Here is an 18741-nt window from a genome sequence, read left to right on the forward strand (position 1 = left end):
GTAGGTTCAATTTGTAGTTCTTAATTATTAGGTCGGTCATAGTCTTCCAAGGGTGATGCTACAGGGACCCAAAAACATAGGACAAGTGAGGTGTCGGCTCCCTCTCCCATGATGCACTGTTCATGAATAGTAAATCATGGGACAGAGATGGAGCACCTCACATGTCCCATGTAGGGTCCCATGTTTTTGGGTCCCTAAGATATTTTTCATTTTGAAAAGCTAGCATTCATTACAAATGTTTATATATGTAAACTTTAATTTCTTTAATATGCATTCATGTGATATGTGCCCTCCACAATCTAGTAAAATATTTTTGGCGTAGGAGAACAAGTTCTACGGTGAATTATGTATATTTGATATACAATATAATATCGTTCGGTTCCTTCTAGTATCCATAATGTAGTGGGAACAATTTTTACTTGGGGAAACTTATAGTTGCGAGATCGGCAATGTCCCTAGGGCTATTCAACCTGCCCGACCTGAAAAATTAGGCTTGGGCTGGGCAAAAAGGGCAACCTAAACTCGGGCCCGGTTGGTCCGGGCCGGGGCCGGGTCCAAACCCAGGTCAGAGCGGGTCGGACATCGGGCCAGTCGGTTTTTTTCTTTTATTTTTCTTAAAAGTTATTTTAAAAAAATTTCAAGAGTAATATAAAAAATAAAATATGCGAAATTTTGATAATAAATCAATCATATTATTAATCACTTACACTTATACAATTTATAAATACAAATATCATAAAAATTAAATAATAAAAAATAAATTCTTTACTATTAATCACTAACAATTATAATTTTTTTTAATTTGTCGTATCACAAGAGATGAATACATCCCAACTAGGTTGACACATACTCATCTATATTACTATCATTTATAATTCTTTCCAAAATAATTTATCACAGATTTATAGGTAAGAAATAAAAATTATAAACTAATGAGTAATTTCTATTATTTAGCTCTATCTCATATTCCCAACTCTTCAAGTTTATCTTAATTACTAGCCATCTGATCGATGCCTTGAGTTCTCTTCTCGGACCTCCACCAATCTTGTAGGCATATTACCGCATGTACAGTAGATCGATCTAGCGATGTTTTGTGGTTATCGATCAAATATCCTGATGTGCTGAAGGCGGATTCCGAAACTACTATAAAAACCTGCATAGTTAGTAAGCCACGAGCTATGATGGAAAGTATAGGATATGAAATTGTTCCATATGCTCTCCACCATTGCAAAGTATCAAAATCATTATTTTGAGCATTAACTAAAGGTGCGGTTAAATTTGTTCAATTTCAGAAACTTTTTTGATGATCCAGATCCAGATCCATGACTACAAGTTAGCATCGCTATCATTAATTGCCTATTAAATCTCTTACCTTTGCCATGGCTTGAACTCGTAGAAACGGAAGCAATAGACACTGTATCTACTTGCTTACTCATCATATAATCTTTGAAAATAATATTTAATAGTGTTATGAAGAGTAAGATCAGTAACAGTCGGTCCATCATTAGTGTCTATTATCATGTTCTCAAGCAAAGAATTTAACAAATTTTGAAGGCCAACATTCTTCAAACATGGATCAATAAGAACTTCCAAACCAAAAATAATAACAATAAGTAAGAATAATCCTAAAATACTTATTAAATTTACTTTCCATTTGAAAAATCATATTTCCAAATGTCACACCCCGCTTCCCAAAATACTCGGGAATTAGGATGCGAGCAAGCCCGCGACGTATCAGACTGAGGAGAAATAAGTACTAGACCATTTCTGTTCAATCTAAAATGCTAAGCGTCAAGCAATATAATGCGAAGTCATAAGTCCCTGATCACAGAAATATCATAAAAGATTCATATCATAAGCGTCAAGCAATATAATAAACAACTCAGAACAAAATGATTCATATCATAAAAGAAATATCATCCAAGACATAATACTAAGGTCATATATGCCATAATACAAAACTATCCAACAAAATACTGGAGAAAATATAAAAATATATCGACCCAACGGGAATGAAAAGTGCTACAAGGAAAACCAAAGACCAGCAACTAATTAATTAAAGAAATAACTAAGCTTCGGCTTCTACTCTGTCTGCAAGGCACTCCTGCTAAGGATACTCTGACCCTTGCACATCTCCAAGCTGAACCTATCCGTCCTCTAAATCTGACGTACAACCTAAGAGAATAGGAGTACGTCAGCGTGTATGGCACACGTCATGATCCCACAAGAAAGAATAGAAATGGTCGAACGACCAATGCAATAACAACATGCAACTGGAATTCAAACAATCTAGATGCAATCCACCATTAGAGTATAATAAACAGAAGAATCTAAAAATCAACTAAGTAACGAGGTCAAGCAGCTAGCCATCCTATAATAGATCACTGGTCCACTTCTCAAATAAAGTCAACGTTCATATTATCGGATAATTGACTGTTCAAAAATCCTCTACGTACATCCAAACCCGCGAAACGATTTGATAAGAGGACTACACACTATCCGATTTTGGCCTGGTCCGAACTCAAGAAAAACTCGGGTGATGAAACGATTTTACAGACCAAGTGCGAAACGATTCACTAGCCCAACAGACCAACCTCAGTGCGAAATGGTTCATTGGTGCGAGTCTGGAAGATACATCAATAACCACATCTGATCACATGAACCAAGACCTTCCTATCCCAATGTTTCTTGTGTTTCTAAGTCAACACACACAAACACACACATACACACATGTCTCTAGGTCTTGTTCATGATGCGCAAGGGTCACTAAGTCATGAACTTCTATTGGTTCTCGAACACGGCAAGAAGTAATAAATACAACTAATTATATGTAATAATATCATGACATGTCAAATACATTAAAATAAAGATCGTAAAACATGAACATTAACTATGAATAGTACGGTATGTATGAACAATGACTTTGAGTAGTATATGCATGCAAACTGATTTCATCAATATCTTACTATTGAGAACTCTAAACTTCTCATAAAATTATTCTAAAATAATCTTTGAAAATAATAAATTTATTTATTTAAAATAATCCTTTTGTAAAATAAATTCTTCTAATTTATTTCTCAGTATAATAATTTAAAATAATTTATTTTCTAAAATAAATTCCTTTAAGTTATTTTTCATAATTAATAATTTAAAATAATCTTTAAAAATATTCTTTCTTCAAATACATCTCATAATTAATCATAATCTAGTTTTTAACATATCCACTCATCATATATGGGCTTAAAAATACATATCATGCTCATCACTTCACAGATATAACTACAACAGTATTATTTATCATATTATTATTATTTAATATCATTCATTAACAAACTCACGCAGATTATCACATTATACCCTACAACATAATCATATTACAGCCTGATTATGCACATAATTGATTCACAGCAGATCTAAAAATTGTAATGACAAGTCAATGAGAAAAGGATCTTGCCTCGGTGATGTTAAGGGTGTCGTAGAGAGGCAGTGGGGTCATCGGGGTGGCTGCACAGTTCACAAGGGTTTTGCGGCCTCGTCGGAAGGTCAATCGGTTAGAATACAAAAGAGATGTGTTAGTAACGATGAGCGATATTCGAAGTGATATAACAAAAGGTAGACAATAAACCCAAGTGATAGGGAGATACCGTGTGATAGACAATATAAAGGGCTACACATTGACGAAGACGGTGGTAGAAACGGAGGTCGGAGGTGATCAAAAAATACGTGCGAAGTCGGCACAAAGCTGTAGTTTTCTGCGAACTGCTTGCCGTCCAGCGATATTTAGGATGATACCGAGAGAGATAGAGAGTGAGTTAGAATGTGATAAAAATCAGAGGTGATAAATAATATATAGTCCTACTCATCAGAGAAGACAGTGGTAGAAACGTAGACTGGAGGTGGCCGAAAAGTGCATGTGAAGTCGGCACAAGGCTGCCGAAATATGCTCGCTATTCGGTCGCTACTCGAGCTCGTTCCTCACTGTTTGAAGCCTTTTCCCATTGTTCGGGCTTACCGAAGGTCGAAGGAGGTTGCCAAGGAGCGGCGGGCTAGTGGTGGCGCAGGAAGAAGAAGAAAGTAAGATGTGGAGAGAGCTTGGGCTGGGTTTGTTTGCTGTTGGGGAGGGAGTAGAGAGAGATGAAGAGGGAAGAGAGAGGGGTTCTTTTGAGGAGGAGAGAGATGTAGCAGGGGGAAACACGAGGGAGGGGTGTGAAGGAATGAGGAGGAAAATAAGGAAGTGGGGGTAGGGAGGAGACATGAGGAGGTTAGAGAGAGAGAGAGAGAGAGAGAGAGAGAGAGAGAGAGAGAGGCAGAGTGGTTAAAGGTTAGAGAGGAAAACACAGAAAAAATACTCTTTTAAAAAATTAATATTTAAAATACTAAAAAATTTATTCAAATTAATATCAAAAAATTTATGGTCATTACATTCTACCCCTTTAAAATAAATTCTATCCTCGGAATTAAAATAAGGGTGATGCACAAAGAACCCAATGACAGAAATATAGAACGAGAGACACAATTCAACTCATATAGAGGAGGATTCAAAATAAACTTCATATCCATAAGCAAAGGGGAATGTAATATAAGAACAATACAAGATAAGATATAATACGTGATAGCTAAGATTCAGGAAACATATGAGGGTATCGTTGTCGCATCTCAGACTCAGTCTCCCAAGTCGACTCGCCAGGAGAATCTGGGTGCCACATCACACGAGCAAGTATGACGGTCTTGTTCCAGAGAGTCTTCTCTCTTTGCTTCAGAATCACCACAGGTTGTTTCTCATATGCCAAATTTGGTTGCACCTTAATCTCTGAGAAATCTATGACATGACTCGGATCTCCGACATATCTCCGCAACTGAGAAATGTGGAATATGTCATGCACTCTAGCCAATACGGGTGGTCATGCAAGTCGATACGCTACTTCTCCAACTCTCTCTAATACGTCGAAAGGTCTCATATATCGTGGACTCAACTTACCACACCTTCCAAAGTGAATGGTGACTCGGTTGGGGAAAATCTTTAGGAACACATGATCACCTAGCTGAAACTACATGTGTCGACGCTTCACATCTGCCTAATTCTTGAATCGGTCTTGCGCTATACGAAGTCGCTCCCGTATGATCCTAACTGCATCAACTAACTTGGCAATCAATTTGGTCCCAAAAATCTCTAGCTCACCAACGTCGTCCCAACTCAAAGGAGAACGACACTTCCTCCCATACAATGCCGCGAAAGGGGCCATTCCAATGCTAACCTGGAAACTGTTGTTGTATGCAAACTCCACCAGATGCAGATGATCTTCCTAGGATCCATGAAAGTTAAGCATACAAGCTCTAAACATATCCTCTAAAATTTGAATGATCCTTTTTGATTGTCCATCGGTCTGACGGTGATAATTTGTGCTAAAACTAAGACTGGTCCCAAGACACACCTGCAAACTCTTCTAGAACTCAGAAGTAAATCGGGCATCATGGTCCAAGATGATGTACACTAGAACTCTGTGCAATTGCACGATCTCCTCCATGTATTTCTGAGAAAGAAGCTCTGTCGACTGTCCCACTCAAAATGGAATAAAGTGAGCCGATTTGATTAATCGATCTATGATCACCCAAACAGCATCATTCTTTCTAGTGCTCTGAGGTAAACTAGTAATGAAGTCTATGGTGACGTGTTTCCACTTCCACTCCGGAATAGGCAACGGCTGCAGTAGACCTCGATGCGCTGATACTCTGCCTTCACCTACTGACAGACAAGCCACTTCTCCACACTGCGAACAACGTCTCTCTTCATACCACGCCACCAAAAATTCAGCTTTAGGTCCTGGTACATCTTCGTGCCTCCAGGGTGAATAGAATATAGTGAGCTGTGAGATTCCCATAATAATTCTTTCCAAACATCTCCTTCTGGCACGCAGATACGACTTCCAAACCATAAAGATCCATCCTTGTGGATAACAAATTCTGGATGAAGACCAGCTGCTACTAACTCCTTGCATCTTTGAAGAAATGTGTCACCTAACTGTGCAGGCTTGATTCGCTCGACCAATGTCGATTGAACCTGAAGGCTCATCAAAGAAGCAGTGACTCCTGGAAGTACAACTTCTATACCCATATCCCTCACATTTTGCTGAAGTCTCCACTGAGTTGTGAGGGTCATGATCATCGGAAAATGGCTCAAAGAGTCTGGCACCACATTGACCTTGCCAGGGTGGTACTGAAGATCGAGGTCTTAGTCTGCCATCAGCTCTAACCATCTGTGTTGTCTCATATTGAGCTCCTTCTGTGTGAATATGTACTTCAAGCTCTTGTGATCCATGAACACCTTCACCTGCTCTCCCATCAAATAATATCTCCAAAGCTTGAGAGAAAAAACCACAGCTGCTAACTCCAGGTCATGGGTAGGGTAATTCTTCTCGTGCTGCTTTAACTGACGAGATGCATATGCTACCACATAACCATTCTGCTGAAGAACGCATTCTAATCCTCTGCCAGATGCGTCACAGAGTACTTCAAAGTTCTTACTCTTGTCTGGTATCGTCAAGACCGAGTCCAATATCAGTCGAGACTTCAACTCCTCGAACGCCTGCTCACAAGCGTCGGACTAGACGAATTTAATATCCTTCCTTGTAAGTAACGTCCTCGGCTGCGTGATCTTTGAGAAATCCTTAATGAAGTGTCGGTAGTATCCAGCTAGCCCTAGAAAGCTCTTAATGTTAGATATTGTCCTAGGGGTAGGCCAATCCTTAACAGCAGATACTTTCTCCGGGTACACAGATATGCCGTCTGCTAACACCACGTGTCTTAGAAACATGATACGATCTAGCCAGAACTAGCACTTACTATACTTAGCGAATAGACGATGCTCTCTTAGGGTCTACACCACATACCGCAAGTGCTCCGCATGCTCCATTTCAATCTTAGAGTATACCAGGATATCATCAATAAAAACCTCTACAAACTTGTCCAGCACGTCGTAGAACACCAAATTCATCAAGTTCGTGAATATTGCTGGCGCGTTAGTCGCACCAAACGGCATCACTAAGAACTTATAGTGTTAGTATCTCATCCAAAATGCAGTCTTAAGAACATCAGAGTCTTTGACTTTCACCTGGTGATATCCGCTCCACAGATCTAGCTTAGAAAATACTCTCGATCTTCTTAATTGGTCAAAGATATCATCGATATGGGGAAGATGGTACTTATTCTTCACTATCACAACATTCAACTCCCGGTAGTCGATGCACATGCGCTTGGATCCATCCTTCTTATTCACAAGAAATACGGGTGCTCCCCAGGCCGATACACTAGGTCGTATTAAGTCTCTCTGCATAAGATCATCCAACTGAGTCCGAAGCTCGGTCAACTCAGCCGGAGGTATACGATAAGGGGTCTTGGAGATCTGTGTAGTACCAGGCTTCACTTCTATGGAAAACTCGATCGCCCGATCCGGTGGCAACCCGTAAATGTCATCGGGGAATACATCTTCAAATTCTCGAACTATAATTGGCTTCTCTAGTTCCACTTGCATGGCAACAAACGTTGTCTCCTTTGGTTTAGCTCTGTACTTCATAGGTCTGATCAAGATACTGCTATTGAGTAATTCAAACCTTAGGTGATTCGGTATCTCAAATGCTATACTCTAACAGTGATAATCGATGGTGGCAAAGAATGTCCCCAACTAATGCATTCAAAAACTATTTCGAAGTTCGGCAAATCGATCACCAGGAAATCTACGAAGAGCTCTCTCCCACAGATGACTACAGGACATGCTTCATAGCTACTGGATGTCACCAAGACACTACTGTCAGTGTTGATATTCCAGCCCGAGGAATGAAAAGTTATAGGAAGAGAGTGTGTAGTCGCGAAATGATGAGACAAGAAACAGTGGGAAGCTCCATAGTCAAAAAGTGATAAGGCAGGGATGGAAGAAATAAGAACCTTGCCTAGTGCAGAAGAAAAATCAGGCAATACTAAATAGGAAAATCATATGCAAGCAAAACTGTGAATGAACAACTCTTACCAATAATGACCTGGTCATTCGCCTCAGCTTCCACAGCCGTCATCATAAATATCTGATGCGGTGGTTGTTGCCTCCGTTCTTCCTGATAAACTTGCCTTTGATGAAGAAGAGGTCATGCTCGGGGATGGGGTCCTTGCTAAGCCGGTGCTACTGGGGCAGGTTGAGGTGGAGCTGGAAGAGCTGCCCGAACTGGAGGTGGGGGCAAACGGGCCTGCTATCATTGTGGACAGTCCTGACTGACATGGTCGGGGGATCCACAAATGTAGCACAGACGAAGACGCTTGCGGTACTCTTGCTGGGTATGCCTAGAGAAGCCACAATAAGAACACCTCACCGAAGGCCCACAAATGTAGCACAGACGAAGATGTTTGCGGAACTCTTGTTGGGTATGCCTAGAGAATCCACAATAGGAACACCTGACCGAAGGCTGGTTGCGAGTCTGCACTCCAGAGCGCTAATAAGGGTGGCCTTGAGGAAGTGGTTGTTGCTGTGAAAACTATTGCCTCTGAAGAATTTACTACCTCGAAGGGGGACGCTCAACATTCCGGGCTAGGGCCACTGGTGGTCTACTGTGGACCACATGCGGATCTTCAGGTTCTGTCTGAACACTCTTGATCACGCGTGTTGTATCCAGCATGATGTCATGAGTCATAAGTGCCCTACTAGCTAGAGAAAACCTGATATACTTTTCTAGACCCTTCTAAAACTGATGCCTCCTAATGGTGGGGTAGATAACCAGGTGAGGAGCGTATTGGCTAAGAGAGGAGAACTCAGCTTCGTACTCATCAACCGACCAACCTCTCTACTTAAGCTCGACAAATTGTTGCATGAGCTTGTCTCGGGCAGACTGGGGAAAGTATTTCCTATTGAAGTGATTCGTGAATTCTCCTACGGAATCGGCCTCCCAAGATGGGTCTTCTCAGTCATTCACCAGATCCGTGCAGTATCAGTGAGCTAGACATCCATAAGATCCACCCACTCTGCAGGAGCAATATGGGTCACCATGAGAATGGTCTAGGTGAGGTCCGTCAGCACTAGAGAAAGAAGGAGGTCATATGTACCAGAATTCTCTAACACCAGGCTCTGTGCGAGGGGGAGGCTGGTGATTTGTTGCTAGTCCCTGAATCATTGTCAGAAGTTAGTGCGGGTCCACTTCGAGTAGTGCGCCACTGCTGCCGAATGAGTTACCATTTCTACGTGTATCCACTATTGTTCTAAAGGGAAGGTGAAGAAAGAGAAAAACAAGGATCAAAGTCATTGCAAGAAGAATAAGAAAATCAAGTCAAAATCAAAATCGAAATTGAGTAAGGTAGGGACTAAAACATAATTTATCAAGATTATAGGATAATGGCTTAAGTATAGTCTTATGGATGAAATAATGATATGCGTCTAAATTATTTATTATATTCTCACTGGTTGGAACTCAGGACCATGACCTACATTGGCCACCAACAAACCCTGTCACGCCCCGCTTCCCTAAGTATCCGAGAATCGGGACGCGAGCAAGCCCGCGACATATCAGACTGATGAGAAATAAATACTAGATCCTTTCTGCTCAATCTAATACGCTAAGCAAGCAATAGAATGCAAAGTCATAAGTCCATGATCACAGTTAGCAAGAATATAATAAACAAATCAGAACAAAATGATTCATATCATAAAAGAAATATCATCCAAGACATAATACTCAGGTCATATATGCCATAATACAAAACTATCCAACTAAATACTGGAGAAAATATAAAAATATATCGACCTAACGTGAATGGAAAGTGCTACAAGGTAAACCAAAAACCAACAACTAATTAAAGAAATAACTAAGCTTCGGCTTCTACTCTATCGGCAAGGTACTCTTGCTGAGGATACTCTGGCCCTTGCACATCTCCAAGCTGAACCTGTCCATCATCTAAATCTGACGTACAACCTAAGAGAATAGGAGTACGTCAGCGTGTATGGCACATGTCATGATCCCATAAGGAAGAATAGAAACGGTCGAACGATCAATGTAATAACAGCATGCAACTGGAATTCGAACAATCTAGATGCAATCCACCACTAGAGTATAATAATCAGAATAATCAAAAAATCAACCAAGTAACGAGGTCAAGTAGCTAGCCATCCTATAATAGATCACTGGTCCATATCTCAAATAAAGTCAATGTTCATATTATCGGATAACTGATTGTTCACAAATCCTCTACATGTATCCAAACCCGCGAAACGATTCGGTGAGAGGACTACACGCAATTCCATTACGGCCTGGTCCGAACTCAAGTAAAACTCGGGTGACGAAATGATTTCACTGCCAAGTGTGAAACGATTCAGTGGCCCAACGGACCAACCCCAGTGCGAAACGGTTCATTGGTGTGAGTATGGAAGATACATTAACAACCATATCCGATCATATGAACCAAGACCTTACCATCCCAACATTTCTTGTGTTTCCAAGTCAACACACACACAAGTCTCTAGGACTTGTTCATAATGCGCAAGGGTCACTAAGTCATGAACTCCTATTGGTTCTCAAACATGATAAGGAGTAATAAATACAACTAATTCTATGCAATAATATCATGACATGTCAAATACATTAAAATAAAGGTCATAAAACATGAACAATAACTATGAACAGTACGACATGTATGAACAGTGATTGTGAATAATATATGCGTGCAAATTAATTTTATCAATATCTTACTATTCAGATCTCTAAACTTCTCATAAAATTATTCTAAAATAATCTTTTAAAATAATAAATTTATTTATTTAAAATAATCCTTTTGCAAAATAAATTCTTTTGATTTATTTCTCATTATAATAATTTAAAATAATCCATTTTCCAAAATAAATTCTTTTAAATTATTTTTCATAATTAATAATTCAAAATATTCTTTAAAAATATTCTTTCTTTTAAAAACATCTCATAATTAATCATAATCTAGTTTTTAACATATCCACTCATCATATATGGGTTTAAAAATACATATCATGCTCATCACTTCACAGATATAACTACAACAATATTATTTATCACATTATTATTATTTAATATCATTCATCAACAAACTCACATAGATTATCATATTATACCCTACAACATAATCATATTACAGCCTGATTATGCACATAATTAATTCACAGCAGATCTAAAAATTGTAATGACGAGTCAATGAGAAAAGGATCTGCCTTGGTGATATTAAGGGTGTCTTAGAGGGGTAGTGGGGGTCATCGGGGTGGCTGCACAGTTCACAACGGGTTCCGCGGTCTCGCTAGAAGGTCAATTGGTTAGAATACAAAAGAGAGGTGTTAGTGATGATGAGTGATATTCAAAGCAATATAACAAGAGGTAGACAATATGTCCAAGTGAGAGGGAGATATCGTGTGATAGAAAATATAAAGGGCTACACACTGGTGAAGACGGTGGCAAAAACAGAGGTCGGAGATGATCGAAAAGCACATGCGAAGTTGGCACAAAGCTATAGTTTTCTATGAACTACTTACCGTCCAGCGATGTTTAGGATGATACCAAGAGAGATAGAGAGTGATACAAATTGGAGGTGATGTAGGCATCAAAAATTACCTATTGGTCCCCACACACGGCTCGAGACAGAGAGAAGACGATGAATGTCACTATTAGAGTTACAGAAGCTTATTTGATTATGACAAACACATGAAGTGAGTCGACGGACCATACAAAACAACGGAACTTCGGAATAACAAAAACAAGAGCTGATCGGTAGACCTACGTCGCTTACGAAAGGCGGAGTACCCCTCATGTCCCATTTACTTCACATATGATTCAATCATGGAAACCTGTAGGTCACCTCGTCAGCTTTCCAACGCATCTTGAACTACATAATTCTGAGTCCGGATGACGAATTTACGGTAGAAACAAACTCGACGCGCCAAAACCAAAAAGCCAAACCGAGATACCCCGGGGTGTCTTGGCTTGGCCAAGACACTTACAAGTGTCTCGGCTTGGCCGAGACACTCCCAAGTGTCTCAGCCACGCCGAGACACCTACGGGTGTCCGCAGACCCGAAAAGCTATTTTTGGCAGTCTAGAGCTATTTTTCGATCGTTAACCGTCTGGATTTGTTCCAACTAATCTGATAATATGGTTAAGTGGTTTCAAATAAAGATAAGAGGGAATTAACCATTCCTATCTAAGGACAGGGCTCCTGAAGCCTATAAATACAGCCCCAGGGCCTTCATTTTTTTCGGAACTGGAATTCTCAAGCGTCGGCGAAGCCCTGTCGAATTGAGGACTGAAGAGCCACAAATTTTAGAGAGGAGGAGGAGAGATTGCTCGATTTCGTCAGCATAAAGAAGAGGAGCTCATCATATCCATACTTCCCGGTTCCTTCCTTGAGATCGCCCCGTTGCGGTGATCTTGAGAAGAGTGGTTATCCGTTGTCGAGATAACTGCTTCGGTTTCTTGATTCCTTCGCGAATCAACGAAGCTCTGGATCTGATTTAATCGTTTGGTGGTTCATGGATATCAATGTCCCTGTCACAGGCCAAGATCCCACGCAAGCAGTGGACGATAAACACCCGTTAAATTTGTTTGAAGGAGATTGTAACTTTAATTTTATTGTGTAAAGGTATTATAAAAAGACTAATATTTTTTTTGAACTTGTTGTAACGATCAAAATTGTAATGAGTTATACAATGAAGAATACAATTTTTCACCCAAACAAGATGACGATCACAGTGGGAGCCTACAGCCTTGCTACAGAGGTTGTCGTGCCACAGCCGACGATCAAGATCCCGGTGTTCGAATAGGTCGAATACGAATTCGACCAGCAGAAATTCAAGGAATATATTTCCTCCTCCTCCTCCAGATCTTCTTCTTACAAACACAGGAAATCCACTGCCGCAAAGAACGTGCCTTTAGATCCAAAGACCAGGACTGATGATCTGAACCCGAATGCAGTGGAAGACCCCTCTCAGGCCTCCAAAGAAACCAGATCCAACGTTCATGACAACTCATCGAAAGTTAAAGAGTTGCCCGTTGAAAGTGTACCAGTGCTGACGAAGAGGGCTCGTCAAAGGCGTCGTCAACATCTCGCATGCCAATTTTCCAAGGCTTTGAAGCCTGTTGATGGGATCTGCTATGATGCGGATCTGAAACTCAGAAGGCGCCAAGTGTTCCAGCAGCAAGTTTCGGGAACCTCCTCCCAACCACCTACTAACGAATGGGTTCGTGTCAAACAGAACCGTTCTATTCTTGAGGTGCACATTCAGAAGCGTCGTGCACTTCTTGCGTATGCCCAGATCCTAGTGCGAAAAGTATAAGAAATGCAAAAGGAAGAGGCGGTTAAAAGATCACCGAGATCCAAACAAATTTAGATGCCAAAGGCTAAATCAACACCTAAGGCAAAAGCAGGCGACGTTTCTCCCTAGCCTTCGTCAACTTCGGATCCTGCTCCTTCCGCTCCCACGCCTCTGGTAGAACCCTACGGTGGTATGGACCTCTCCAGAGTTAGTATTCCATTAAAGCATCACCTCGGTTCTCTACCCGAAGATCGAGGCAATGTGCTTGTTAAGGAACGCTTAGGATCGTTGAAGGAACCCCGAGCAAACATCCAGACTGGGGGTCGTACGCGACCTCCTAACAAGTTAATTCCTATAACCACCCACTTGAGGGTGCGTACAGAAGGCCAAGAGCCCATTAAGGTTTCACCCTTAGAAAAGTGTGATTCCAAATGTGTGACTCCTGCAGACACCAATAAGGGGTTGTTTACTCAGAAGAAAACACGTCAGACAGACGAACGCGTTATACCTGAGAATTCATGTAAACAACCGATAGGTTGCTCTGACCACAACGTCGATTAGTTATACTATCGGGCTGGGGGTACGAATAAATCTCGAAAGAAAAGTACCCAGGAAGCGGACTCTCACTGTTCATGTACCAAACTTATCAGGGCTGTATTATCAGCGTGTAGCTACCCCAAGACCGCTCCACAGAGGGTCTCGGTGTTCCAAAGGATTTCCTCTAAAGCGTAGAAACCCAAATCAAGGCGTTATCACAAAAGAAGATAGGTCGTTCGAGAGGACGAATTCCCAGAAGTTACCATTAACATGGTCAACAAGGAAAAGTCTCCGATGGTTTCAAGCGAGTCTAGCCCTAACTTTTCTCTGGGAAGAAAAGTCAATTCGGGAATAGCTCAATTAATGTCTCGGATCCAGCTAGAAGCTGTAGGACCTAAACAATCCATGGTCACCATCAACATGGTTGATAAGGGAAAGTCGACTCGACCTTCTAGCTCTAATCCCCTTGTATCGTATCGTCTGACTCGGCTGCGCGTAAGGACCACTAGACGTAGGGACTATCAGAGAATACAGAGGGGATTATCCTCGGATGATGAAGCATCAAATGTTAACTCTGCAGTCGCTTTTGACAAAATAGTATCCAGTCCAGGATAATCCCACGAAGTGTTTATGATTAACACCGAAAAATTAGCCAAAATGGTTGAGGATGCTCTAGCCAAGCAGAAGCAAGCATTCAAGTTTGAAATGGAAATGGCTATGCTGCGAATAAGGGAAGAGCATGACCAACAAATCCGAGTTTTGTTGAATCAGATAGGTGAATCCAGTCATTGCAACGATGTTAGCCAAGCAGCTAACGATTTAGATGGGCATGAACACCTTAATATTGATAACCCTCTCGTTGATCAAAATGCTGGGGGTGGTCCCACTAAAAATAACAACGTCGGGGATGGTCCCACCGAAGATAATAATGTCGGGGGTGGCCGCATGGTTCCTCTCATAAATCGTCCAAAGCATGATACATATGAGAAGAAAAGATGAAAGATCTCGAGAGTAAAATCAACGCTCTAATGTCTGCTCGAGAGGTGAAGAAGACCAGTATTCCATGTCCCTACCCGAGAGAGTATCCTGTATCCAGCCAGATTCAACTTGATCAACTTTACGCCGTTTGACGGGAAGGGCTCGCCCACTCAACATTTGATCTACTTCAAGTCCCACTTGGGCATGATATCTGACAATGAAGCACTGATGGTTCGGTCATTCGTTAGCACCCTTCGCGGGCCTGCCTTCGATTGGTATCGTCGTCTTAAGCCGGGAAGCATCAACAGCTGGGACGATATGAAGAGCTCATTTCTCAATAACTTCTTTGATGACGACACCAAGGTATCCATCAGGACACTCTTCGATGAGAACCAAAAAGACGAAGAAATAGTCACCGACTTTGTTAAACGCTTCCGGAACAAGGCGATAAATTGCCGAGATCCGATCATGGAGGAATTCATCCTGTAAACTTGCCACAACAACCTTTCTTTATACGTGTTGGGAGTTATGGGATTAAACTCGTCCAAGACTTGGAAAGATTTGAAGATGCGCGGCGAATAAGCCGAACGTTTCCTCAGAAGGAAGAAGATCGAAAGAAGCCAACAGTCAATGCATGTGGTTGCTAGTGATAATAATCAGATGTCATAACAATAACCTCAAAAGCAGCAAAGGACTCTAGATCCGAGACTCCAAAAAGAGTACTCTTTCAAGGATGAGAAAGTTTTGGATATTTTCGAGTACCTCCTGAATAATGGTGAGATTGAGCTACCACCTATTAAAGATCAGGAGGGAGCTAAGAGGTTACGGACCCAAACTACTGTGCGTACCACAGGAGTGTTCTCCATCCTACTGAGGTTTGTTTCGGTCTAAAGAACAAGATTCAAGCTCTAATCGACTCTGGCGCCATAAAGCTAGAATAAGCCGAATGACGGTGCACCACTCTGAAGAGTATACGAGTATAAACTGCTCCTCGATACTCCAACAGGTATATGAGTCTAAACTATTTCCTTTCTTTCACGGGAAGTTTCTGGAGAGTGCCATGCATGGTATTCTTAAGGATAACCCGATCATGCAGCTGAATACAATGATAAATCTAGTTTCACAAGAAAAGCTGGGGGTGGATGATTCATGTAATGAGAATTTCCTGGAAGAATGCTACATGTAATTTTCTTAGGGATTATTACAAACAAAGTGATAAACACTAAACCCCCACTGGTGTTTGATAATTCATAATCTTTCACCACAAAGTCCCTCACTGATCAAGCCAATTGACGGTGAGTCCACCAAAATTCCTTTCGGTTGAATCCACTCAAACTTACAGTGCGTCTGTGCACTTAACATTCCCATTGTTAAATTCCAGACATAATACTTAGAATTTTAATATCCCGATCATTAACGATTATCGAACCCCTCCGTGTTAAGTATTTGTCACTTAACACCAGGAACCCCCTCTGAGTGACTTGTACAAGTCAACACTCCCACTGTGATTTGTACTCCCACTCCCACTATCTATTAGGTCAAATCTTTAAACAGTTGGGACCATAGCCAAAATCCCCTCTCGATTCCTTTCATGAATGAGAGGTCCACAAATTGAACGATCAAACATTTAAACAGTTAGGGTCGTCTTAAATTCCTATCTTGGTCAAACCTTTAAACAGTTAGGACCACAATCAAAATCCCCTCTCGATTTCTTCCATGAACGAGAGGCCCACAAATTGAATGATCAAATCTTTAAACAGTTAGGATCATCTCAAATTTCCATCTTGGTCAAATCTTTAAACAGTTAGGACCACAACCAAAATCCCCTCTCGATTCCTTCCATGAACGAGAGGTCCACTTTCGATTTGAGCAATTAAACCTATAAAAGTTAAGATTGGTTCCAACCTCACTTGGTCAAACCTGCAGATAGTTAGGACCAAAATCGGAATGCCCCTTTCGATAAACGAAAGACTTCCATATTTTCCTATTCGGCCAAACCTATAAAAGTTAGGGCCGAAATCGGAATTCCACCTCAATAAATGAGGAATTCTTTTCTTGGATTAAGCAATCAATCCTATAAAAGTTAGGGTTGCTTGAATCTTTCCGATTCTCGAAGTGGAGATCTCACTCCTAGTTTCACTTTTCCGGATTCTTAGGGTAGAGATCCCACTTCGAGTTTCCTTAGCAACTGGAGATAGAATATAAAAATTTTCCTCTTTAGTTTTAGGAGATAGAATATAAAATTCTTCCTCTCTCGTTTTTCGATACCATCATTCTTCTCCATAATCCGTGACTTACACGCGCGGGGAATTTTATCCCGAATAGCAAGTAGGGATAAGTCAACGCCTAACACGCATTGCCGATTTAGTCTTTTACCGATTGAAGAAGACACCAGAATACCAATATGAGGCATTTTATCCTGAAGCCTAAGTAGGGATGAGTCAGCGCTTAACCCGCGTTGCTGGGTGGTTCGTTCCTGTGAAAATAACCGAGTCTACGTATTCAACATCGTAGTAATAAAATCCACGCCTTTTATGCATGGGGAATTTTATCCTGAATCCTGAGTAGGGATAAGTCAATGCCTAACACGCATTGCCGGTTTAGTCTTTCACCGATTGAAAAGGACACCAGAATTTGAGTCAGGGTACTTTATCCCGAATCCTAAGAAGGGATAAGTCAACGCCTAAAACACGTTATCGGGTAGTCTATTCCCGTAATAAAGACAAAGTCTACGTATTCAATATTGTAGAACTAAAAGAGTTAACTCTTTTAGCACAACGTTACATGCAGAATGGATTTAAATAATCTGCATGCTAGCCTGACTCAAACGGTAGTCGGTAAAGGCTAATCAGACCTGTTTATGGCTGAGAATTTACCAAAAATTCTATAAATACGAGTCATTGATGCATCAGCTTTATTAGTTAGTCTCGTGACTTGAGCATCCAAAAACTTCGGGGTAAGATCCATATCCACAGACGAAACAACTTTAATAGTTGGTCCTGTAGCCCGAAATTTGGAACCGCCATGCTCCAATATCTTAAGAGCTTAAACTGTGTATACTCCAGCAAATGTACGAGTATAAACTGTATTAACGGCAATCGATCCGAAACCCTAAGGTTAACGTCGGTCAACGCATGATCTTAGGTCAATGCCAGTCAACGCGTTGTAATGAAAGTCAACGCAGGGCAATTCAAAACCCTAGGTCAACGCCGGTCAACGCGTAACCCTAGGTCAACGCCAGTCAATGTGCTGCGATAAAAAAGTCAACGTCGAGCGATCCGAAATCCTAGATCAACGTCGGTCAACGCGTAACCCTAGGTCAATACCAGTCAACGTGTTGCTATGAAAAAGTTAACGTTGGGCGAAACGAAATACTAGGTCAACGTCGGTCAACGCGTAAACCTAGGTCAACGCCAGTCAACGTGTTGCGATGAAAGTCAATACGAGTCAATATATCATAATGGAGATAGTCAGTTCAAAGTCAACTCGACGATACGAGCCAAAATCAACTCACTAATTTTGATTCAAGATTTCGACGACGGCCAGATGATAAACGCAGCGCCTGGAGAACTTCAGCTATTCGTCAAAACATCGAATAGATTGAAAATCGAAAGAGTCAAGAATCAAAGCTAACAATGGGTCCTTTTACACCGACTGAAGGTTGGACCGATCATATCCAAAGTATTTCAGGCTCATCTATAAAAGAAACGAGACTAAAACACTTTGGATGAGGTATCTGTAAGCATCAAAAATTACTTGTAGGTCCCCGCACACGGCTCGAGACAGAGAGAAGATGATAAACATCGCTATTAGAGTTACAAAAGCTCATTTGATGATGACAAACACATGAAGTGAGTCGACGAACCATACGAAGCAATGGAACTTCGGAATAACGGAAACAAGAGCTGATCAGTAGCCCCGTGTCCCTTA

The 18741-nt window shown here is 41.0% G+C and overlaps 1 protein-coding gene across 1 annotated transcript; it reads right to left on the reverse strand.

The window, feature by feature from the left end:
• On the reverse strand, positions 4617-6157 carry LOC109838894. Its single transcript, XM_020407323.1, has 3 exons — positions 5753-6157; positions 5130-5303; positions 4617-4856 (listed from the first exon to the last, which is right to left on the reverse strand). The coding sequence occupies exons 1-3, from the start codon at positions 6155-6157 to the stop codon at positions 4617-4619; spliced, it is 819 nt and encodes a 272-aa protein (XP_020262912.1).

This window comes from Asparagus officinalis, chromosome 4 (assembly GCF_001876935.1).
Source record: "Asparagus officinalis chromosome 4, Aspof.V1, whole genome shotgun sequence".
Taxonomy (NCBI): domain Eukaryota; kingdom Viridiplantae; phylum Streptophyta; class Magnoliopsida; order Asparagales; family Asparagaceae; genus Asparagus; species Asparagus officinalis.

Bases quoted from the DNA above. Each gene is read 5' to 3' on its own strand.
- LOC109838894 (XM_020407323.1), bottom strand. From the start codon at position 6,157: ATGACCCTCACAACTCAGTGGAGACTTCAGCAAAATGTGAGGGATATG. The intron at 5,304-5,752 runs GTCTGTCAGTAG...CATGGATCCTAG, and splicing joins GCAGTGTGGAGAAGTGGCTT to GAAGATCATCTGCATCTGGT. The intron at 4,857-5,129 runs GTTAGGATCATA...CACATTTCTCAG, and splicing joins TTGCCAAGTTAGTTGATGCA to TTGCGGAGATATGTCGGAGA.